The sequence below is a fragment of the Solea solea genome, chromosome 5 (assembly GCF_958295425.1).
Source record: "Solea solea chromosome 5, fSolSol10.1, whole genome shotgun sequence".
Lineage (NCBI taxonomy): Eukaryota > Metazoa > Chordata > Actinopteri > Pleuronectiformes > Soleidae > Solea > Solea solea.
Window position 1 is genome coordinate 31,564,402 of NC_081138.1, and position 25,188 is coordinate 31,589,589.

Here is a 25,188-nt window from a genome sequence, read left to right on the forward strand (position 1 = left end):
TCTGCTCTGAGTGTTTTTGTGTAAAAAAGTCAATTAAATAAATCAATAATAAATGAATGAATGAATGAATAAACAAATAAATAAATGAATGAATGAATGAATGAATGAATAAACAAATAAATAAATGAATGAATGAATGAATGAATAAATAAACAAATAAATAAATGGATATATAAAGGACCTGAAAAAATGAATTAATAAATTTTAATCCTAATATGATTTCCCAGTGGAAATAAAGATTAAATACAAAAATAACTAAAAGTGTTAAGTGAGGACAATTTTCCTGTGAAATTAAAGATTAATGCAGGCAACATGTTCAGGTTTGACTCCAAATACATAATAAGCATGAAAAGATTTTTTATATAGTCTTGTTTTACATTCTCTTTAATCTGATGAAATAACAAATATTCATATCCAACTTGTTTAACAATTCTGCTCAGCTGCAATAAAAAATAACTGTCATTTCATTAAATTTCATTGACTTAAATGTTATAAGAGCAGCTCTTAAATAAATAATATTAAAGGGATAGTTCATATTCTTTTGAAGTGTGGTTCCGGCTCAGTAAAAACACCAAAAATAGCTTTAGTCTCTGAATATTTAAAATATGTTCACTGCTTTATGTTTATTTTAATTTTTTTTGTGACTCTGCCACACCAAAGCCCATAGAGAAAATCAGTGATTTTAGCTGCTGGTCCTCTGCTGCCTCGTGTGGTCACTTTGTGTCACTGAGGTTAATCTGAACAAAGGATTTTAAAAGCCGAAGTGACAAAATAAGACATTTGAACTTAGTGATGGAGGCAGCAGTGGATCAACAACTCCTGTGTGTGTGATGTTAAAATCACTGATTTTCTCTATGGACTTTGGTGTGGGAGAGTGAGTGGTTTACAAACTTCAGTTTCCTGTTGGAAAAGTCCGTCTCACAGTGAGATAAAGACGTGAACGTGTTCTTAAGACATCGTAGACTTATGCAGGAGCAGGTTTTATGAGGTAAATCTTTTGTTCAGTGGCTAAAATCTGGCAGCCATGTTGTAAGCCGGGCTCTGAGCACAGGGGGCGCTCACAGCACAGAGTTCCTGAGCCGTGTTGAGCTGCAGCTCAGGTAACATTCAGCATTCAACACTCTCATTATGTCGCTGCTTCAGCGGCGTGAAGTGTTTCCACGGAGCAACAGGAGCCCGAGTCGCCCGCGGGCACGCAGTCCTGCACATTTTATGTTCTCATCACTTAATTGCTACGTTGGTACAAACACTTACACCCGCCTCCCCCCCCCCGCCCCCATCCCCCGCCACCACTTACAAAGGCACGCTCACTAAAATGAATGCTAACACACACACACACACACACGCGCTGCCATTGCTCCCGTCTGCCTCCTTTGAAGCCAAACACTTTTAAAGTCCATTTAATAAACATGTGCATTGTTTTTACTGCCTGAGGCAGCGCTGCTGTCGACACCGCTCACAGTACGCCTCCAGGGAGCGCTCTCCCCCTCTCTCTCTTTATATGTCTCATTCTCCACTGTTGTGAACTCCTCCTCTCTCTGCGAGCACACACGCACGCACGCACGCACACACACACACACACACACACACACACATGCACACACACACTTTTAATCCACACGACGATAGGCGTCCAAACAAGACTTTCAGCTTCATATCAGCTGCAGTCTTGGTAGCTTGGTTTTCAGTTACGTTGTTTTCCATGACTTCATAGCTCCTCCTTCAAGTGGGAGGAGTCATCATTAGCACGGCTGCGTGGCACTGCCGTGACGTGGTTTTCTACGAAGTCTTTTTAACTTTGATCTACAGTTGGACATTGTTGGCTTTGATTCTCGTGTCTCATGACTCTTCAGTGACCCTAACCCTAACCCTCTGACCAATCAGAGGCCGGCAGTCTGCTGACGTCACATTTTAATATCGTAAAAAAAACACCAGGTTCACTGATGAAAAAGTAGTTATAGTTATAATCAAGCCTTAACTTCCATATTTCCTGGTCCAAACTACTTCTTATAATGACAATAGACAGACTTTAACAACAGGAAACTGAAGTTTGTAAACCACTCACTCTCCCACACCAAACTCATAGAGATAATCAGTGATTTTAGCTGGCGGGGACACAGTAGCTGCTGCCTCGTGTGGTCACTTTGTGTCACTGAGGTCAATGTGGGTCAACAAAGGTTTTCAAAAGCCGAACTCACCAAATAAGACATTTGAATTTAGTGATGGAGGCAGCAGTGGATCAACAAAAATCACTGATTTTCTCTGTGGGCTTTGGTGTGGGAGAGTGAGTGGTTTACAAACAAGAGAAAGGTTTGTCAAACATTCGTTAGACACATGTAGAACCACCTGCGTCTCTGTACTTCAGCTCTGTTTGTGTTTACACTCGAGAGCCGTGCAGTGGGAACAGCTGCACGTGCAAAAGGCTGAAGGACGACAACACATCTGAACAAAGAGTTACACTTTCTTTCAAAGATTACTCAGCGATCTCTGGGCCAAGTTTCTTCTCACAAAATGTCCTTGAAGTAGAAAACTGAGGGATTCAATTCTGTGTCCTTCTGCTTATCTTTGTGCTTCCAATTTATCTCAACTGTAAAAAACACAAATGTTCATTTGTGGCAGTGATGTTACGGCTGAACGACGTGAGGCGACGTGATGAAGTGTCTCAGTGGAAAATATTCACATTTTAAGAAGCAGAAAAATAATAGAAACTTGTTTTAATTATGAAAAAATTAAGAATAGGATTAACTGATGAATCTTTGCAGACATAATACCGTCTATAACAATTGCTTTTCATGAGAGTTAGACAAATTTTCTAGACCTTATTTTTTTGGCAGTAGACGTCCGCCATTATATATGTAATTCCTCATTCTTATCACAGATACATGAAGGAAACAAATACAGGAAGTGCCACAAATAAACAGGAAGTCGGACCCAAAGTTACTAAAAATAAGGTCTACCAACAAACGTGGTGCAAAATAATGAGCTGTTCTGTACATCCATCAAGAGACTGACTGCCAAATATTGATCTGATCTATAAATTCACAAACATAGTGACTGCCAAATAATGATCTGATCTATAAATTCACAAACATAGTGACTGCCAAATAATGATCTGATCTATAAATTCACAAACATAATGGCTGCCAAATAATGATCGGATCTATAAATTCACAAACATAATGACTGCCAAATAATGATCTGATCTATAAATTCACAAACATTATGACTGCCAAATAATGATCTTATCTATAAATTCACAAACATAATGGCTGCCAAATAACGATCTGATCTATAAATTCACAAACATAATGACTGCCAAATAATGATCTGATCTATAAATTCACAAACATAATGACTGCCAAATAATGATCTGATCTATAAATTCACAAACATAATGACTGCCAAATAATGATCTGATCTATAAATTCACAAACATAACGGCTGCCAAATAATGATCTGATCTATAAATTCACAAACATAATGACTGCCAAATAATGATCTGATCTATAAATTCACAAACATAATGACTGCCAAATAATGATCTGATCTATAAATTCACAAACATAATGACTGCCAAATAATGATCTGATCTATAAATTCACAAACATAATGACTGCCAAATAATGATCTGATCTATAAATACACAAACATAATGACTGCCAAAAAATGCACTCTTCTGTACAGCCACAAAAAGGCTGACTGAAAATAATTGTGTAACTGAACTATACGTATGTATGAATCAAATTTGAGCTTCAATTAACTCAAGTTTGTTCCAAAATAAATAAGGTTATTAATAATTTGGTGTCAAGAAATGTCGTAAATGAAGTCAAATTTAACCCTGAGAATTGAACCCGACAGTTGTTTCAGAGAAGTCTTTGTTGTCAGGCAGAAATAAATCAAGTGAAAAGTCAAGTTAAAGTTTGGAAAACACCTGCAGACGCCTGCGATATTACATGTCAGTGACCCGCTGTGTTCAGGGCTCCTTTGTGCTTTGAATGATTTTTTTCAATTTCGTTTCCCTCTTTGCTCCTGAGCAGATGTTCACCTTTCCATCAGGTCACCTTTCATCCATCTTGCTCCACTGACGCTCACATAGAAGCTGTGTCGCCTCACGCTGAAGGAAAGGTGTGAACGACCTGAGAAGATTGCAGAAGGTGGAGGCTGACAGCCGTCAGGACGACTGATGTCGTCGCCTCGTCACAAACTGACAACGAGTTCAGGGACAACTTTCGCTTCTTTTGTTGGATTCTGGTCTGATTAAAAAAATCAGAAAATAAAATGTTCTTCTCTGTTTTTTTCTCTGGAAATCTATTAATAATCAATGAACTAAATTAACCGTCAACTCAATGAATTCATCGGTTTGAAGGTTTTCTGATTGGACACAATAGCTCACTATTTGGCAGTCAGATGTATAGATCATTATTTGGCAGTCAGTCTGTTTTTTGATGTAGAGAACAGCTCATTATTTGGCAGTCAGTCTCTTGATGGATGAATATAACAGTATTGATTGATTGAATGAGTGATTCCTCACTCACCCTGGAAGCTTTTGTTGATCTCAGACGGGAAAGTGTTTCCCAGAATCACGGCACTGGGGTCAATTACGATTTCTCTGCTGCGCCCGCGCGACCCGCTGACCTCCCGCTGACCCCCGCCGCCGTCCAGCCGCAGTGTGATCTCGTTGTCGTGGCGATCCAGGTGGACCTCGTGCCACTCCCCGTTGTCGAGGCGGTAAGTGGGCAGGGTTAAGTTGTAGTCTCCGTCGCCGAGGTTGAAGAAAACACAGAGGAGACCCTGGAAAATCTGTGGAGGAGAAAATCGTTTTTTTGTGTTATAGTTTCAGACACTGTTTCTGTGACTTTAATAAGAAACTTTATTAACAATCATAAGAATTGATTTATATTTACAAGCGTCTTATACTCACACAACTTAACGGTTGTTTTTCTTTGTTCTCTAACAGTTGTAAGTATAAATGTTTGTTGTAATGACCCAAGATTTATTTTACTTTTTCAACTAAAGCAAATCAAACAGAGATAGCTTTGTGTGTGCGGCGCTTTAACGTAAAAACAGGGCTGATATATGTTCTGTTCTCCTGGTGTTTGAAGGACGACTTGTTAATAAAAAGTGCCTGAAGTGACGAGGGTTAGTCAGGCGAGCGACAAGCGAGAAAAAAAACAATCCTCATGTTTACACGACGAGCTGCTTCTCCTCCGCCGTCTCATCTCCAGATGAAAACGCTTCCATTTTGGCCCCGAATGTGACGCTAATCACGCGTCTCTCACAGAGCGATATTCATTTCAAACTAATCCAGCAGCCTACGCCTGCTCTCTGTGTGTGTGTGGAAGAGAAGACTGAAGGCCACTTTCAGAGAGAAGCAGCAGCGAGTGCTTCATCCTCATTTCAATTTCAAACCGTTTCCTCCAAGTGTCCCACTGAGCATCATTTTCTGCTCTCCAGCCTCGTCTGTCGCCACGACCGCGTAAACAGACGAGAGAGACGAGAGCGCCGAGGAGACGGAGACGACAAGTGGACCAAATAAAATAAAATAAAATAAAACCAACAGGAGATGAGCCATCACATGTCAGCTCTGCTTTACATTTACTGCTTCTTCTTCTTCCCTGGTGTTCACATCAGATTTGACCTATTTTTTTTTTAAGTGAATTCAAATATATATGATTGTTATGAATGAATAATAAGTCAACATCTTCACTGGCTGATTTTCTTTGCTTTGTTTTAATGAGTTTTTCTTTGAGACTGTGGTTGATTGAGGTACTGACATAAAAACATGGCTGCCGGCGAGGACAGAAGGAAAAACAGGTTTTAACTACTGACTGAAGTCTTCATCAGTTTAAGTCTAAGACATCTTTAAGAACATGGTCACGTCTTTATCTCACTGTGAGACACACCACTCACTCTCCCACACCAAAGTCCAGAGAGAAAACCAGTGATTTTAACATCACACACACACACACACAGTAGTGGTTGATCCACTGTTGCCTCCATCACTAAGTTCAAATGTCTGATTTTGTCACTTCAGTGTTTGAAAACCTCTGTTCAGATTAAAATCAATGTCACAAAGTGACCACACGAGGCAGCAGTAGACCAGCAGCTCCTGTGTCCTTGCAAGCTTTAATCTGTCCATAGAGATTTTCTCTATGGACTTTGGTGTGGGAGAGTGAGTGGTTAAAAAGTCAGTTTAGCACTGTTGTAGCGTAGCAAACACATCCTTAAGATATCATAGACTTAAGCTGACGTTGATTTTATCACATGAAAATATGGTTAGCGGCCAGTTTGACTCAGATTCTTCCTGCAGGGGGCGATGATGAACATTTCACTGAGGGCATGAATCCTCTTTACAACACAACAGGAGACCTACAGTGAAAAATGAGTCCAGGTTTCACTTATTTTTGAAGGACAGCGCACTGTGATGAATATATGTATTAATTATAATCCAAATCCACTGAGGCTGTGATTTTTGACCACATGCACTCGCTGCCACCTGATTTTACCCCCAATTAAAGTTGAACTGAGCGCAGCAGTTTGGCTCCCTGGGAGGTGTGTGTGTGTGTGTGTGTGTGTGTGTGTGTGTTTGTGTGAGAGTCTCTTTTACACACACACACTAGGTGTGTGTGACATTTTTGAGTAAACAGTCCCACTGCAGGGACCGTCTCATTTCCCCTGCCACCGTGTGCTCTCGACGCTGCACAATCTTTCAGTTTCACGGACCACACTGTTAATCTGCCACGATCTCGGGATTAAATGATCCGGTTAAAATGTAGATTATCTCCGTTCGCTGCTCTGCAGTGAGCCGCTCCAGATTATTGATTTAGTGATAAAAAAAAAAGAAAAAGAAAATAAATAGCATATGCTGCCGAGCGAATGGCCTCAGCAGCCTGAAGGCAGATGAGTGTGATGTATGTTAAAGGCTCAGTGTAAACACCTGCTCAGTCTGAAAGATAAAGGAACATTTCTCAATATTTAAGGAATCAACATTCTAATTGTAATGTTATTGATAATTATGGCTGTATTGTGAAGCACATGGCATGAAAACTGTGATTTTTTTTAATGACTTGTCCATTAAATACAGTGTAAAACAAATAGTTACATTCGTCGCCCCTAAGGACATAAAATGTACTCGTCCAGTTGACCGACAGGGCTTCACAGTTATGGTTATATCGCCCCCTGTTGACTTTGACATGACAGTGTAGTTTTCATGTGGATGAAAATGTTTTTGAAAATAAGATTGTTTTCTTTCTTAGGGTCATGTTATTAGGGGTTTGTATTTTTTGTGGTATTTCCAATGATCTGCTATCCATTAAACACATTGTAAAACAAATAGTTACATTTGTCACCTTAAGGACATAAAATGTACTTGTCCGATTGACCAACAAACCTTTAAAATTACTGAACCCTGTCATGACTTGGTATGACAGACAGACAGACAGATAGACAGATAGATAGATAGATAGATAGATAGATAGATAGATAGATAGATAGATAGATAGATAGATACCTAAAGATTCCTAAACCTATTGTAAGTATTTAACTTCTTAATCAAACTAGGATTCGATTAGAAGGAGCTGGTGTGAATACACCCATAGATGAACGTGTGAGTGAATGGATGAATGGCAAAACTGTTGTGTAAAGCAGCTTTGAGTGGTCACCAGGATGAAGAGCGTTAAATAAATACAAACCATTTCCAGGTTTGAGAAACACTGATCAACATTTTCTTGGCCAAACAACTAATCTATAATAATCTGTAGATAATCGATGATGAGGAAAATCGTGAGTTGCAGTTCTCACTCTGACATAACTGTCTTTATATAACTTCTATTTTTCCTGTGAGACACTGTGCTGCTCATCCATTAGCACAGGGAGAGTGTGTGTATTGTCTGATGTCGATGGAATCGTGCTGTTTCTCTCTGTACCACAGTCTGAGTCCAGCGACTCGTTGCTGCTTATTAAAACCAAATGAACTGAAGTGAACTGACAACACTATATTCTCTCTCTTTCTCTCTTTCTCTCATCCCTCACACAGATCACACAAAATCACACATTAATTTCCACATTTAACCCGTGCTGTGTTCAGTCAGAAATCCGCCGCGGCGCTCGTACCTCGCCGGTCATTAACTAATCATAAGCAGCGGTAAAAGTCCAGTGTTGCTCTGCCTCTTCATCTCACTTACTGCCACACTCTGTGACCGCTGTGCCCATTTCCAGCTGTTATTCCAGCCATTACACCGCGAGTCTCCAGCTCCCACTGACAGATGGACTAAGATGGAATAAGATACAGGTGATACAACCACTGACGCTGATTTTCATCATTCAACCACTAACCTGCTGCTCCCTCAGAGTCACACTGACTCTGTATCACCATGAATATGCCTTTAATCTCCCACAAATACTTTAGTTTCACCCATTACAAGCTTACGAGTTGTCTTTTAAATGGAAACATGTGGGTTCAATTCCTGCTCATCTATAAGTGTCCTTTCTTCTGATTTTATTTGGTAGTAAGTGACAGTAAAGTAAAGATATGTGAGTCTTGTACTTGAGTACAGTAACAAAGTATTTGTACACTGAATACGATGTTATTTGCTTCATGCCACAGTCAACAGGTGGCGATATAACCATAACTGTGAAGCCTTGTCGTTCAATCAGACAGACACATATTATGTCCTTAAGGTGACGAATGTGACTATTTGTTTTAAATAGTGTTTTATAGACAATGAGTCATTTAAAATATCTATCTATATGTCTGTCAATCTGTCTATCTATCTATCTATCTATCTATCTATCTATCTACAGTATCTATCTATCTATCTATCTGGGTTAGGGTTAATCTAATTTTAAAGGTTTGTCGGTCAAACGGACAACTACATTTTATGTCCTTAAGGTGACGAATGTAACTATTTGTTTTAAACTGTGTCAAATGATCTGTGATGGACAGCAGGTCATTTGAAATACTACACAAAATACAAACTCTTAATGACATGACCCTAAAAAAGAAAGAAAGAAAGAAAGAAAAAAAAAGGCAACCTCTCACAGTTGACCTGCAGTACCGTCAGAGCTCACCAGGCGGCCGCGGCTCATTAGTCACTCTTTTATGCGACTGGTTAAAAGTTATGAAATCTGTTTTATAAACTGCATCTTTTTTAATCTTCTTATGTTTATTATTCCCAGTAGAAAACAACTTCAACAATATTTCATTATTCTGGAGTGGAAATGTATTTTTATGCCTCTGTGGATTTCACCGCTCAGCAAATCCCCGAACATTTGTATTGATTTAAATTAATATTTACTGGCCTGTGTGAAAGTGAAACAATAGTCTAATCCAAGAGGGGGAGGAAGAGGGAATCTCACAGGGGAGAGAATGTATTATCTTAAAACAAGCATTTAATTTCAATGCATGTCAAACACACACACACACACACACACACACACACGTTTTCCTCCCTGATGAAAAGCAAACAGAAGAATTACACAGAAAACATGATCCTTGAAGGCAGCACTGTAATATTTCCATCAGAGAACATGGCAGGGATCCCACTCTTCCTCAGTGGGGGGGCTCCTCCTCCTCCTCCTCATGAGATTACACACACACACACACATTTTCATGCTCCCTGCACCCGCGGATAACATTTAAAAATGGAGAATTGTTGGAGTGATGGATGGAGAAGCTGAGACGGACGGGGAATCAGAGGAGAGGCAGTGTAACCATGACAGCAGCCGCGCTGTGGATAATCATCATCACTTCAGACGCTGACGTGCGATCGATACACAGAGTGGGAGGGGCCGCAGAGAATGTGTGTTTGTGTGTGTGTGTGTGTTGCAGCTCAGCAGCAGAAACACGACAACAAGCAACAAACGGTGAGTGATTTTAAAGTATCTGCTACTTATTAAAACTGATTTTAGCCACAAAACAAAAGGTTTATCGAATAAAAGCTGGGAGTGTCCCCGCAGCTAAAATCACTGACTTTTTCAATGGACTTTGGTGTGTGAGAGTGAGTGGTTTACAGACGTCTGTCTAACAGTGAGACAAAGACATCGTAGACTTAAACTGACCACAGCGCCGCCTACAGGTCAGTACCTCACAGTACAGCCACAGAGAAACAACCTGACTGTAAGAGAGAGAGAGAAGCTCAGTGTCAGGTGATCGTCATCGTCACGTCTGAGTCACGACGGGTGAATATCAATGAAAACAAATGTAGAGTCTGTTTCTGCTAATTAACAGAAGAATTCACTGAGGACTTTGTTTGTTTCACACACACACACACACACACACACACACACACAGTAAATCAATGAGCTGCACACGGGCGCTCTGCAGTGAAATAAGATTTTATCCATCTGGAGTCGTAATAAAATAAAAAATAAAAAGTGTAGAAAATCAATATTTCTCATCAATATCTATATTGTTGCGAGACGCCGCAAATAAATGAAGGAATGAATGTGGGAGGAAAATAAAGAGTCACGTCTCCTAAACACTAGAAGTCCATTTTCGTCGACATCATATTTTAGAGTCCGTAAATATTGTGTGGGAACGAGTGCGCGTCATGTGACCCAGCAGTTCACCATGACTCTTTGTCATATGGTAACTATTCACTCTGATTTATTACTGTCTATGTTTATGGAGCCTTTAGCGATCGTCCATCAATGAATCAATTATTTTCACTATTCTTAAACTGTTGAAAATTAAACGACAAAACCTGGGATTAAACGACAAAACCCGGGAAAAATGTACTTCAAGTTCAAAAATATTGATCAGTTTCTCGTCAATGTCTTGTTTTGTCCACAAACAGAGAAATCTGCTCCTCACAGTTACAGTATACGCTGATGACACAGAAAAGTGACATTTGTCTCCTCGTGTGTGTTTTTGTTGTTTTTTGACAGAGGACAACACCATGCTAACACCACACGCACACACACACACACACACACAGTGAGCGAGTGTGTGTGTGTCTGTACCTCGAGTCTCAGGTATTCACTCTGCTCCTTGGACGTCACGCTGATGATCGTACTGTTGTGTTTCCGGGTTCGAACCAGGACTTGAATCCACGTCCTGCGAGCCGGCAGCGGTGACGCCAGCTGGTACTGGACGTAACTGTGTCCATCCAAGGAGAACTCTGGCACCTCTGGTGGTGACACACACACACACACACACACACACAGGTCAGTCAGCTGGTGCTCCAGACTCTTTTATCAAAGACATGAATCATCTCTCATGAATATGGAGACATTGGCCTTCATTCATTTATTCATTAGTTCACTCACTTCATTAATCACAGAGAACGTGTGTGTGTGTGTGTGTGTGTGTGTTTGCCCTCTGTCGGCTGTTTGGATTAAATCTGAATCAGTGCATCAGTGTATCTGAGTTTAAAGCTCAGCTCTGGGATTTAGATTTTGCTTTAGCGACCGCTACGTGATACAAAGGCGGGGCCATGATGGACACTTCTGTACTGACGTCTGAGTGGGAGTGGGTAACAAAACCCGGGATTAAACAACAAAAACCTGGATTAATTGACACAACCCGGAATTAAGCGAAAAAACCTGGGATTAAATGAAACCTGGGGTTAAATGACAAAACCCAAGATTAAAATAAACGACAAAACCTGGGATTTGACAACAAAACCCAGCATAACCCGGTTATCACTGTAGATTCAAAATCTACTTAAAGTTTAAAAATCTACTTAAAGCTTAAAAATCTACTTAAAGTTTCAAAATCTACTTAAAGTTTAAAAATCTACTTAAAGTTTAAAATCCAGTGGTCAGAGAGTGTCGTCATGACAACCAAGCCAACAATATAATCTGTTATTTATATTTACAGAATGAGCAGTAAAAAAGTCTTATCAGCTGTAATTGACTGCAGCCTGGAAAACTCAGATTAAGTTCAGATTAAATTGATCATATTTAAGCTCCCGTGTTTTCCCTCGAGGCTGCGAGAGAAGAAATAGACACATGTTTGCATCCTCGTTAATCCTCACAGGAGACGAGTTTATTTTAGCCGTGAAAATGATGTGAGCTGCAAATGAAAATGTTTAAATATAAACCACACCTCATTATCAGGCATATGTGTGTGTGTGTGTGTGTGTGTGTGTGTGTGTGTGTGTGTGCAGTCAGGTTTATGTAAGGAAACATATAAAATACATGTTTTTCATGTTATCCTTTATTTAATAGTTATTATTGTTATTTATTATTAAGTCAAACGTGTGCAGAGTCGGGAGAACCTGGTGTTGAGGTACAAACACATGAAGCGAGCTCACCCTCCTCACACTGGTGTCCCGCGTATCCCGGCACACACTGGCAGCTGAACGCGCCCCACTCGCCGTGACAGCGGCCGCGGCGGCCGCAGGACGGGAAGCCCATGTTGACACAGCTGCTGTCAGTGGCCGGGCAGCCGGGGGAGCTGGACTGAGAGTCAGCCGGAGAACCCAAGTCATACAGCTGCACATGGACAGATACAGGGAGGGAGGGAGGGGGAGAGGGTGAGGGAGAGGGTGAGCAGAGGTCAGAGGGAAAGAGGAGAGAAGACCAAGTTCACGTTGTTGTTGTGTGCAGTGATTTTAACATCACACCACACAAGAGCTGTTGATCCACTGCTGCCTCCATCACTACGTTCTAATGTGAGATGGGCACAGAGCTGGAGAAGTGGTCCTTAGTGTCAGTGTGGAGAGGAGGACAACCACAGAGGACATGAGCTCAGGGAACAGTGGCCTTCTTTCTCTCGTCTCTCGTCCCTCTCTCGTCTCTCGTCCCTCTCTCGTCTCTTGTCTCTCGTCCCTCTCTCTCTCGTCTCTCTTTCTCTCGTCTCTCGTCCCTCTCTCGTCTCTTTTTCTCGTCTCTCTTTCTCTCGTCTCTCTCCCTCTCTCGTCTCTCTTTCTCTCGTCTCTCTTTCTCTCCTCTCTCGTCTCTCTCCCTCTCTCGTCTCTCTTTCTCTCGTCTCTCTCCCTCTCTCGTCTCTCGTCCCTCTCTCTCGTCTCTCTACACCACAGCGATGAAACCAAACACTGAAGGAACCCTCGCACAGGCAGCTGCAGCCACAGCTGACAGGACGTCAGAACCTTGAATGACTAAATGTGTCCTCACAGAGAAGAAGCTATAAAAGACGTTAATATGCTCCATCTCTCTCTGCTCAACTTTACGAGCTGCTGCTGCTACTGAAGCTGCTGCTACTGTTGCTGCTGCTGCTGCTACTGTTTCTGCTGCTGCTGCTGCTGAAGCTGCTACTGCTGCTGAAGCAACTTACTGAAAAAAGACTTAGTGAATAAAATGAATGCAAAAATAAAGTTTCAGCTACTTAATCTCACCTTCTGTGGACTGAGCGCCCACTCAAAGCCCATAGAGAAAATGAGTGATTTCAACATCACACACAACACAAACACACACTGCTGCCTCCATCAAGTTCAAATGTGTTATTTTATAAAATCCTTCTTTCAGATTGACCTCAGCGACACAAAGTAACCACACGAGGCAGCAGAGGACCAGCAGTGAGCTACAATCACTGACTTTCTCTGTGGACTTTGGTGCTGATGAGTGGACGTCGTGCACTTTCTTCTGTGTTTCATCGTTGGCAGCAGACGTAGCAGGAGGCTGCACAAGCGTCGTGAACTAATGAGAGGAATCTGCATGGTGCGGGTGGGCGGAGCCCGGGATAATGAATCCCTGAGGAGCAGACACCGCTCGGCGTTCTCATGACTAACAACGTTGACGGACATGTTTCCACGGCGTGTGTTTTGATTCCGATTTGTGTTCCTCGCTCTGATTTCTCCTCACCCTCCTGTGGTGATGTTGTTGTTGTTTTTATCATCAAAGAATGTGCTAATGTGTGACATTTTGTTGCCATAGCAACACCCTCTGTTTCACTTGAGGTGTGAGGAGCGATGGTGCGGTGAGGGTAATTGACTTTGATAGATGCTCTCGCTGTGACTGAAGCCTCTGTTCGTGCCCTTGTTTCCTTGCGTTTGATCTTAACGCCTCCATGTTTATGTGTGTGTGTGTACATTACATTTACTGATCACATGATCACATGATCACATGTCTGTATGAGCAGTGACACACAGGAACCAGCCGGAGTCACACGTGCTCAGTAACAGCACGTCTGTCACTGAGGAAACAAGGATAACAAGGATCCTAGCCACTTAACCAAGGAACCAAGGAATTCAATCTAGGTCAGATTGAATTTTTCATATAATTAGAATGTTTTCACTACTTTCTTTGTCGTGTTAGACAGTTTTTCCTGTGTTTGTAAACCGCTCACTCTCCCACACCAAAGTCCATAGAGAAAATCAGTGACACAGGAGCTGCTGGTCCTCTGCTGCCTCCACATCAGAAATATGACTGTGTGTGTGTGTGTGTGTGTGTGTGTGTGTGTGTGTGTGTGTGCGTGTGCGTGTGTCGTACCTGACGACGACCACACGACAGTTTGACATTTTCACAAATGTAACTTCTCTTAATTTTCAAAGTAAGCTAAAAATAAATGTTTTTTTGTTTTTAATCATCTGTGAATCGACGTCGTGCTCATTTCTGAATCAATTTTTAAAAACGGTGACATTTCCGTCTAAATACCACTCATATCAGGTAAAACAGCCGCAGACTGACGCAGCACAATCTCTTGTTTCATCTGCTTTTTTTGAACAAACACTTTTAATCAAAGTTTAAGGACGAAGTCGCCGAGTGAGCGGTTATCAGACGTGACGGGGTTTTAATCTGCCCGAGTTTGGGGCTCAGATTATCGCACTTCTGTAAATGTTCCCTCCCGCAGAGAAGCAGAGGGCGACATGAAAGGTCTGCACTCGGATTGGACGGGAGTGGAGAGAGTGGAGAGAGTGGAGAGCGTCCTGAGTGTCCTGAGCGTCCTGAGTATCTGAAAGTGCTTTGAGGTTCCAGTTAAAAGCAGGAGAAAAATAACACACAAGTGCAGTGAATGTTCAAACCTGCTATTAAACCATTTATCAGCCGGAGTGCAGGTGTGAGTGTGTCTGTGTGTGCTAATGGCTGTGTGGTTATACTGCATGCGTGTGTGTGTGTGTGTGTGTGTCACCTTGCTGTCCACCACCAGGTTGCGGATGCAGCCGGTGAAGTGTTTGTGCTGGAGCTGAGGGTAGATGTAGGGAATGTCCTCGTTGACGCCGCCCAGCTGCAGAACCTGGCTCATGTTCAGGTGCCTGCAGAACACACACACACACACACACACATTTATAGTCTAGAACACACTTAACGTCCCGTGTGTTTTTGGGCAGAGACTCGCTTCACTGCTGGTTTTCTGCTGCCTTGGTTGCTAAGTTTGGGTCATTTATCCAAACCAACACCATAGTCACATTTAAACTTATTGTTCACTGGTTTAATATTTAATATCATTATTATTAGACAGAGTTTTTCAACCAGAAATTCAAATTTAACAGTTAACATGAGTCAAATATCCTATAAGACATCATGGACTTCTTCCGACACACCTTTTATATTATATATTTTATAACTATGGCTTCACACAGGTGAGACGCGGCGTACCTGTCGGTGTTGGGCGTGACGCCCGTCACCTCACAGGTGGAGTGATCCTCGGTGGTCAACCACGTGCCCAGACCCTCCATCTCCATCACTGCTGCTCCAGAGCAGCGGTCCAGAGTGAAACGCACTTCCTGTGGAGGAGAGCGTCACGTTTTAATCATGTGACCAAAGTGTGAAAGTAAAGAGGAAGAAATCATGTAATATTATCCCTTGTGACACCTTTTTATTTTTTTTATTTTTATTTACTCACATATTTGCCTGTTAATGACACAAATTTATATAAAAAGCACTCATTTTTATCAATTTTAGAGACGAAACTGTGAAATTCAAAGTGAAAAACGTATTAAACTTCTTCCCACTTTATTGGGGAATTTGCATCAGAAATAAGTTAATATGAGCTCCTTATTACAAACTTCTTATGGTTATTGTACTAATGTCATCTTTGTAGTTTTCCCCGTGTCATAAACGGCGGCCGGCGGCGTCCCCTCACCTTGCTGTTGCTGCGGACGTCCAGACGGTGCCAGCGCCGGTCTGCCACGTTCACGTTGCTTGGCAACTGTAGCACCACCGTGCCCGAGCCGTGGTTGATCTTCAAGGTGGGGGTCCCGTCGACGAGCTCTGTGTGGAGACGGTCACATGATCAGAGGTGAGATCCAGTGTCACATCAACACTGATGAGGATTTGTCTTCACTCACAGGCGACAAACACTTTTATTACGTCCTATTTTCTGACTTAGTCACATGGCAAATTAAAAGTTAATGAAGTGGTTAAAAGAGTGTGTGTGTGTGTGTGTCTCTGTGTGTGTGTGTGTGTGTGTGTGTGTGTGTGTGTGTGTGTGTGTGTGTGAGCATGTACAGAATTAACATGTTAAACAGAGAAAAGGTCATTGATCATCGTTGCTGCTGAAACTCACTCACAGACTGAATTATATGTGTTTATTTGTATATTATTTAAAACAAACATATGAGCAGATTATACACTTATATACCTGTATACTTATATAACTGTATACTTATACACTTATATAACTGTATACTTATATAACTGTATACTTATACACTTATATACCTGTATACTTATACACTTATATAACTGTATACTTATACACTTATATAACTGTATACTTATATACCTGTATACTTATATAACTGTATACTTATACACTTATATAACTGTATACTTATATAACTGTATACTTATATAACTGTATACTTATACACTTATATAACTGTATACTTATATAACTGTATACTTATATAACTGTATACTTACATACTTATGTACCTGTACACCTGTACAGCTATATACCTGTACACCTGTATACCTGTGTACCTGTACACCTATATACCTGTATACCTGTACACCTGTACAGCTATATACCTGTATACCTGTACACCTATATACCTGTATACCTGTGTACCTGTGTACCTGTGTACCTGTACACCTGCACAGCTATATACCTGTACACCTATATACCTGTATACCTGTGTACCTGTACACCTGTATACCTGTACACCTATATACCTGTATACCTGTATACCTGTACACCTGTGCACCTGTACACCTGTATACTTGTACACCTGTATACCTGTAAACCTATATACCTGTATACCTGTACACCTGTACACCTGTATACCTGTAAACCTATATACCTGTATACCTGTATACCTGTACACCTGTACAGCTATATACCTGTATACCTGTACACCTATATACCTGTACACCTGTACACCTGTACACCTGTACACCTGTATACCTGTATGCTGTATGCTGTATGCTGTTTACTTGTACACCAGAGCATGTGAGTGGAGAGCGGAAGGATTTTGTGTTGAGCGAGGAGCGGGAATTTTTTTTTTTGAGGTGGAGCGGAGCCTTATCTCTGGTCTCTACACACGGTCTCACTGTTACAGAAACATTACCCTTAAGTCTTAGTTGAGTTGAGTTGTGGTATTTTTTTAATGATATGAAAATACTTAGCCTGGGGAAAAAAAGCTCATGAGCCAAGCTCATGTTTTATCTGTGAATATAAGAGAGGTTTTTTTGAGCAGAGTGGTGAGTGAGCGGAGCGGGTGAAACTGTATGATGGAGCGGAGCGCAGAACCAGGCGGAGCCCACCCGCTCCGCTCACATGCACTGTTGTACACCTACAGTATATACCTATGTACCTGTATACCTAGAGGTCAGAGGTCAGTGTGGATATGCAGCACAGATAATTAAACATCCTGTTTACTTTTCAGAATAAAAGACCTCGTGTTGACACTGAACTACATCACAGAAAGAATCCTTGTAAGCTCAGCGAGCTCCTATTTCCTCTCTGCAGTCGTGGAGGTGAGACACAAGCACTGCATTTACCCGGCAACAAGAAATACTATTTTCTGATTGGCTGATAGGTTTGCTATGTACACAGAAGTATGTGAGCAGAAATGTTCTAAATAAAAGACACGCTTATCTTACTAAAATGAACGAGAACATGGAACCATGTGTTTTATTTCATGTGTTTTGTTTTGTGGCTGTAAAGACGAGAAGTAAACTCAGGGAAAAGTTTTTATGATCCAATTCCAGAAAAATAATATGAAAACGACTCCCGCTGCGTCTGCGGTGACTTTGCACAAATTATAATTGTATGTAATGTAATTATGTTGTTTTAAAGCTCGTGTCACACCAGCAGTTTGTCTCTGTCGGCTGTATTCAATTAAAAATTATAATGGCCGTCACAGCTCATGTCCAAGCGCTCATTGTTCCCAATTTTCCCCACAGACACACACACAGACACACACACACACACACACAGACACACACACAGACCCACACACAGACACAGACACAGACACACACACACACACACACAGACACACACACAGACCCACACACAGACACAGACACACACAGACACACACACACACACAGAGAGCCAGAATTAACTTTTCATTCCTCTCTTAAGCTCTTTTCTCCTCGTGTTTCATTTCCAGTTCTTTCTAAATCCTAATTTGCCAAAATAAAATGAGGCGAGTGCAGCATAGACAGGAATTAATTAAAACATTCAGTATTTAGAGAAACTCCAGTGTGAATTTCACTAACACTGTCACATTTGTCTTCATTTGTAAAAAAAAATAAAAATAAAACATAAATAAAATTGGATTTGGCCGAGCTTTAAAGACAAGGAACAGAAGTCATAAAAATCTGCACCTGCCTTAAGTCTGCGATAGATTCATGTTCACTGATGTTTGTAAACCACTCACTCTCCCACACCAAAGAGCTGCTGCTCCTCTGCTGCTTCGTGTGGTCACTTTGTGTCACTGAGGTTAATCTGAACGAAGGATTTCAAACACTGAATTTTACTAAATCGGACATTAGAACTTTGTGATGGAGCCATCAGTGGATCAACAACTCCTGTGTGTGTGTGTGTGTGATGTTAAAATCACTGATTTTCTCTGTGGACTTTGGTGTGGGAGAGTGAGTGGTTTACTCTCGTCAACTCCTCTGAGACCAGTAACGTCCGTGTTCATGTCCAATGAAAAGCTCCTTAACTCTGTGTGTGCGTGTGTGTGTGTGTGTGTGTGCGTGTGTGTGTGTGTGTGTGTGTGTGCGTGTGTGTGCGTGCGTGCGTGCGTGCGTGTGTGTGTGTGTGAGCCGGACGTTCAGAGTCAGACCTCTACAGTAGTCGATCATAACGATGTCTGCAGTGAGATCATTTAGTGATCAGGATCCTAACAGCTGCTGTGGAGATAAATGTTAATAATCTGCTGCTTCAGAACGCCCTGATGATTGACAGTGACTGTAAGTGTGTGTGTGTGAGAGCTTTCATCATCCTCAGTCTCCTCACAGTGTCAGTCCTCCTCTCCTCCCTCTCTCATCTCCTGCCTCCTCTCTTACCTCCCGTCTCACTCTCTCCTAAAGTTTTCTCACTCAAACTGACGTTCCTCTCTTTTCTGCTGCTTTCACAAACACTTTCTTCTCCCGACTCTTTTACCGTTTGACTGAAGCTTTTATCAAGCAGCTGTTTGCTGTCAGCCTGTCTCTCTCCGTCTGTCTCTCTCTGTCTGTCTCTGGCTCTCTGTCTGTATGTCTCTCTGTCTGTCTCTCGCTCTCTGTCTGTCTCTCTGTCTCTCTCAGATCTCTTCACCTGGCGGATGTAAGTGTGTTCTTGTGTAATAGTCTTGTCAAAGCAGAGACGAGCTTGTGAGCCGAGTGTCTCTGTACTTCATTAAAGCCGCAGGTGCAGAGGAAACAACACACAGACAATTAGCGAGCGAGGTAGATTCAGTCGCTGCCACACTTCAGGAATGATCCAATTACTTTGAATATATCGACAATTTGACCTGACAGAGCAGAGACAAATTCAATAAATGACTTTAATCCCAAACCTTCCTCCTTTGTTGAAGTCATTTGTTGTCGTCTTGAGGTGAAAACCTCACTCTGCTTTAATCTGTTACGTCGTTCATTTCTTCTTACATGTGCTGTCTCTTCCCCTTTTCCAACTTCCTCATGTAACTCACAAACCCTTAGAGAAATACTTGTATTTCATGTATTTAATAGGTTTAGGACACAAAACAAAAGACTTCCATTATAAAAATCTATGTTTCACGTCTTTATCTCAACAGGACACTGACATTAGTGGAGTCGTGTTACAAATGCTTAAATCTATATACAAGTATCTCACACAGGAGCTGAACTCTCCAACACGAGCAGAAAGTGTGAGAACAGAGACAATGTCAAACACGAGGAGACAAAGCAGAGACAAACAGAGAGTCAGAGACGAGCGTACGCAGGGAGGAGACACCATCAAAGACAGACGAGGACAAACAGAGAGGCGGAGCTTTCCTCTGATTTCATCTAATGACTGTGAATCAGCTCATTCATTCATTTTTCACATTATTCTTCCATTAATGAGCTGAACAGGCTCGCAGCAATTAAACGTGTGTTTCCTGAGCTTCAAACAGACGAAGGTTATGAGTGTGAATTATTCATTCAAGAGTAATTCTGACAAACACAGAGCTGTGTTTGTCTCCACGCACAGGACACTCACTCACTCACTCACTCACTCATTCATCCAGCACTAACCGATACATCTGAATAATGAGTTCATCTTCAAACGTGACATGTAACCACACAGGTCATGGCACAGACACAGGTCGTGGCACAGGTCGTGGCACAGACACAGGTCGTGGCACAGGTCGTGGCACAGACACAGGTCGTGGCACAGGTCGTGGCACAGGCACAGGTCATGGCACAGGTCGTGGCAGAGTAGAGGGTTTGGGTTCGGAGCGGTGAATTATTTAACAAATATTGTCACATGTAACACGTTGTTGACGAATGGCTCGTCACAACATCGCTGAGCTCTGCTCACGCTGCGACGACACAAACACAGTTACGGAGCTCCCACTGGGACTGAGACAGACTCACTGTCCGTCAGTCCGTCCTCACAGGAGGGACACGGCTTTGCACTTACAGGACTCATCCACATGAGTTCTGCTCCTCATACGTTATTCATGACCTCCCACACTGAGACAGACGACGGGGAGTAAACGTGTGTGTGAGTGTGTGTGAGAGTGTGTGAGGAGCTCAAACACCCGCAGAGTTTAGAGCTCTTAAACATAAAAAATGTCCTTGTCCTCTTCTGACGGCCCGGGGAAACACTGGAGTCAAACAGCGAGCATATGGACTGCATAAGCAGCGTTACAAATCATACCACTGCACGCACACAAAACACACACACACAAACACACACACACACACACACACACACACAGAAGTCAGCCTGAGTACAAATCAGCAGGTGTTGCTGCGGAAACACGTATAAACGATCTGTCAGCTCGCGCTCGGCCCCGCAGCTAACGTGTATTAGCTTCCAGGAAAAAAGCTTTTTGCAGAGCTTTGTGCGTGTGTGTGTGTGTGTGTGTGTGTGTGTGTTTTGTCTTGGTCCCCTAAACTTTAAAGGGCTTTTTCAAGGTTAAGACCTGGTTTTAGGGTTAGGGTTTAATTTAGACGACATGTAAAAAAAATACATAATAAAATGTAGTGTGACAAAAACATGACGTTATTGTGACGATTCGCCTTGTAAACTGAAACTAAACGTCATGTAAACAATGTTTGGATTGAATGATTGAAAATCAAAATGTTACAAAAGCGTCGCAAATTTCTATGAAAAATTTTAAAAAACCCATTCATTTTGTAATTTTACATTTTGAAGTGTAAAATGTATGTAAATGTAAAATTATAAAAAAATTGTTTCACAAAAAACATGCTGGAAATCTCAGAATGTAAAACTAATAAAAGCGTAAAAAAAGAGTGCATTTTGGCAGGTGCAATGAATTATTTTATTTTTTTTTACAAAATTCAACATTCAAAAATGTTGCTAAACCACATGTTAACATTTTTTGTAATAAATGATTCAAAAAAGTTAATGTACGTACTAAATGTTGTGCTGTTAGTGGGGACGTGGCCCGTCGTGCTGGTCACCTGTTTGTCCATTCTGCAGGGGTTTGTAATCACACACATTTAATGTTCTTTGTCTATTGATTGGACAAGAAGTGGCCTGTGGCTCATCACCTGAGTGTGTATGTGTGCACGTGTGTGTGCACGTGTGTGTGTGCGTGTGCACGTGTGTGTGTGTGTGTGAGCACGTCTGAAGCTTCCAGTCATGTTTGTCATTCACTGTCAGACACGAGTCATTACTTTGTCGATCAATGTCACTCACACACCTGAGGTCATACTGCTGATCAGAGCAGGAGGAGGTGGTGATTACAACACTGGTTACAAGGTAAAGAAATAAGTCATTTATTAAATAAAGAAATAAATAAATCAAATAATTAATTAATTAGAAAATAGAATTAAAATTAAATTAAGTCGATTCCCCCCCCCCCCCCGGAAAAAGTTAAAAAATGTTTGTCAAATATGTTTTCTCTGTATTTCCCTGAGACGTTGAAATGTTCCATGTTACAAAACATGTTTATATCATCTCACAAAATGTTGCTTTTACTGAAAACCTTTATGTGTTTCTCGAGCGGGTTGCCAGGCAACTGGACTGGCAACCCGGTCAGGAATTCATTTCACCTGCCAAGACAAAAAAAGTGCATTTCTTCAAAATGTCACAATATTCTATTAAGGTTGTCTGAGTGAGTCTGAAACGTCCCGCTGTTCTGTGAGAGGAGGGGAGGGGAGACGGGAGGGGAGGAGAGGGGAGAGGAGGGGAGGAGAGGGGAGGGGAGGAGAGGAGAGGAGGGGAGGGGAGGGGAGGAGAGGAGAGGAGACATTTACTTTAAATTTTGGGAAATATTTCATATTTAAAGTGGTTTAGAAAATACAAGCTTCACCTCAAGGATATGATAATAGAGATGTTTTGAATATTTGGTGCTGATTTCAGTTCTGTCGAGCTCCAGACGTCATGTGACTCTATGAGCGGCCATGTTGGCAGGCAACATGACAACAAAACATGACTGACATTCAATATATGTTTCCTCTTGGAATAATTCCTGTAACAGTTTTGGAATTTTACATTTTCAATTGTTTCTTCAAAACACTGAAGCAAAAAGTCATTTCTACAGAGCTCCAGACGTCACATGACTCTGAACACGACTGAATTAAATAATATATTATCATTACTATTACTATTATTATTATTATTGTGACGTCACAATATTAAAATTATTACAAGGCTCAAGTTAGTAACACAACAAATACAATTTCAAGGACTTGGAATTCTTTGCAAATGTACAAACTTTCAAGGATCTTCAAGGATGGTCCTTGAAAATCACCCTAAAAAGACATGGATCATTGAAAGTCCTTAAATTTAGTGTAAGAAAGAAGTGACGTTGATATTGAGGATTTTCAAGGACACTCCTTGAAATCTTGAACATTTGTGAATTTGGAAAAAGATTCAAGGCCCTTGAATGTTTTCAAAAATCACACTAAAAAGACATGGGTCATTGAAAGTGCATGAATTTAGTGTCATTTTTTTAAATTCACAAACTTTCAAGGATTTTAAGGACCCCACATCACCAACAACTTAACTTCTTTCTTGCACAGAATTTGAGCACTTTCAATGACCCATGTCGTTATTCAAAGACTTTCAAGGATTTCAAGGACCTGTGGGAACCCTGTGCAAATTCTAAGAATTGAAAAACACAGAAACACGACCTGAGAAAGTTTTCAGTTTCTTCCACACTGTGACTGTACCCACGGTGAAAGTGTGAGAATGTAACGAGTCAGAGATGAGACGAAGGCGACCTGTGGGACAGACAGACAGACAGACAGGACAGACGCCTGTCACAACACTCACACACACACTGGAAAACTCTCCGACTGAGACTAAATGTCATCCTGAGTGGACGCGACAGCGAGAACGTTTGCTGTCACGACTTTTCCTGGACAAAGTCACGACTCGTGATTTACACACATGATAAATGTTTTATTCTGTTCTGTTGTATTTTATTCTGCTGTGTGTTCTTTCATTATTATTATTATTATTATTTCTGTTTGTCTATTTTCTTTTGACGTTTGTTAGTTTGACTTTCTTGTCGACCGAGCTCACAAACATGCGACATTAAACAATCCTTGAATAAATGTCAGCTAGAAAGAGTTCAGGTATGAAAAACTGTTATCACTCACTAGTTCAAGACCAACTCTAATCTTAACCAGAACCAGTTAATGACCAACTCTAACCTTAACCAGGACCACAATTAAAATCTTTGTGCTAAACCTGGATCCAGCTCCTCGAAAATGAGGTTCTGCCTCAGTAGGACCAGGTTTTTGGTCTCCATGAGGACGACTGGTCCTGACAAGGTCAGTGTTTATAACAGAGAAAAAAAAACACACACACACACACACTGTTTCGACCATGTAATCTCTTCTCCCGCAGCGGCTGCAGATTGGACACAGTGCACAGCCACATCTGCAGTGTGCGTGCGTGTGTGTGCGTGTGTGTGTGTGTGTGTGTGTGTGTGTGTGCGTAGCAATGCTGCTGCCCTGCGGCAGGATGAAGGGCAGATGAGTGGGCGGCTCCGATCACTGAAGGTCTGTGTGTGTGCGTGCGTGCGTGTGTGCATGTGTGTGTGTGCGTGCATGTGTGTGTGTGTGTGAGTGTGTGTGTGTGTGGGGAGCATGAGCAGGCTCAGTGGGCAGCATCTCTTAATAAGGTTTAATAACGAGGTGAACACTGTGTCAGAGTCACAGATGATGGATGTGATCACAGGGAAAACCCGGTTGCTGTGTTTCCACGAGCATAACACCTGGAACCTTCTCTGGCGAGTGGAAAACAAAGTCACGGCAGTTTCATGCAGCCGTTGAAGGGATGACTCCGCCCACGTTGAGTAACCTAAACCGTGCCGTGCTGTGACAAAAAAAAAAGCTACATTCAGCTGAAATACTTCATCTTACCAAGCGTGCAAATCGCTAAAACTTCCGACTGCTGAAGTCGCTGCTGCTGCTGCTGCTGCTGCTGCTGCTGCTGCTGCTGCTGCTGCTGCTGCTGCTGCTGCTGCTGCTGCTCATCCTTCATCAGTACAGTAAAATATTCTGTTTGCCGGTTCAGAGAGAGTAAGTTCAGATAGTGGTTAAAGAGTCGTCTGGAAGTCTTGTTTGTTTTTCTTTTCTTCTCGTGTTTGTTCTTCTCGTTTCTTCTTAAATCTCACTTCTCTCTGACTTTTGTCCTTGATTTGATCTGAAACTGAATCTGACTTCCTTTGATTTTCA

General features: G+C 41.6%; 1 protein-coding gene across 2 annotated transcripts in view; it reads right to left on the reverse strand.

The window, feature by feature from the left end:
* The window catches only part of si:ch211-186j3.6 (neural-cadherin), a 184,775-nt gene that overhangs the window by 33,793 nt on the left and 125,794 nt on the right, over window positions 1-25,188 (reverse strand). For both annotated transcript variants that reach the window (XR_009240200.1, XM_058628543.1), the window contains exons 29-34: window positions 15,989-16,116; window positions 15,502-15,629; window positions 15,035-15,158; window positions 12,258-12,438; window positions 10,963-11,129; window positions 4,536-4,800 (exon numbers count right to left, since the gene is read on the reverse strand). Coding sequence is in view for 1 of the 2 variants with exons in the window: in XM_058628543.1 (XP_058484526.1) it covers window positions 4,536-4,800; window positions 10,963-11,129; window positions 12,258-12,438; window positions 15,035-15,158; window positions 15,502-15,629; window positions 15,989-16,116 (993 nt within the window). In the remaining variant the exon portion in view is untranslated. The remainder of the gene's footprint in view (window positions 1-4,535; window positions 4,801-10,962; window positions 11,130-12,257; window positions 12,439-15,034; window positions 15,159-15,501; window positions 15,630-15,988; window positions 16,117-25,188) is intronic.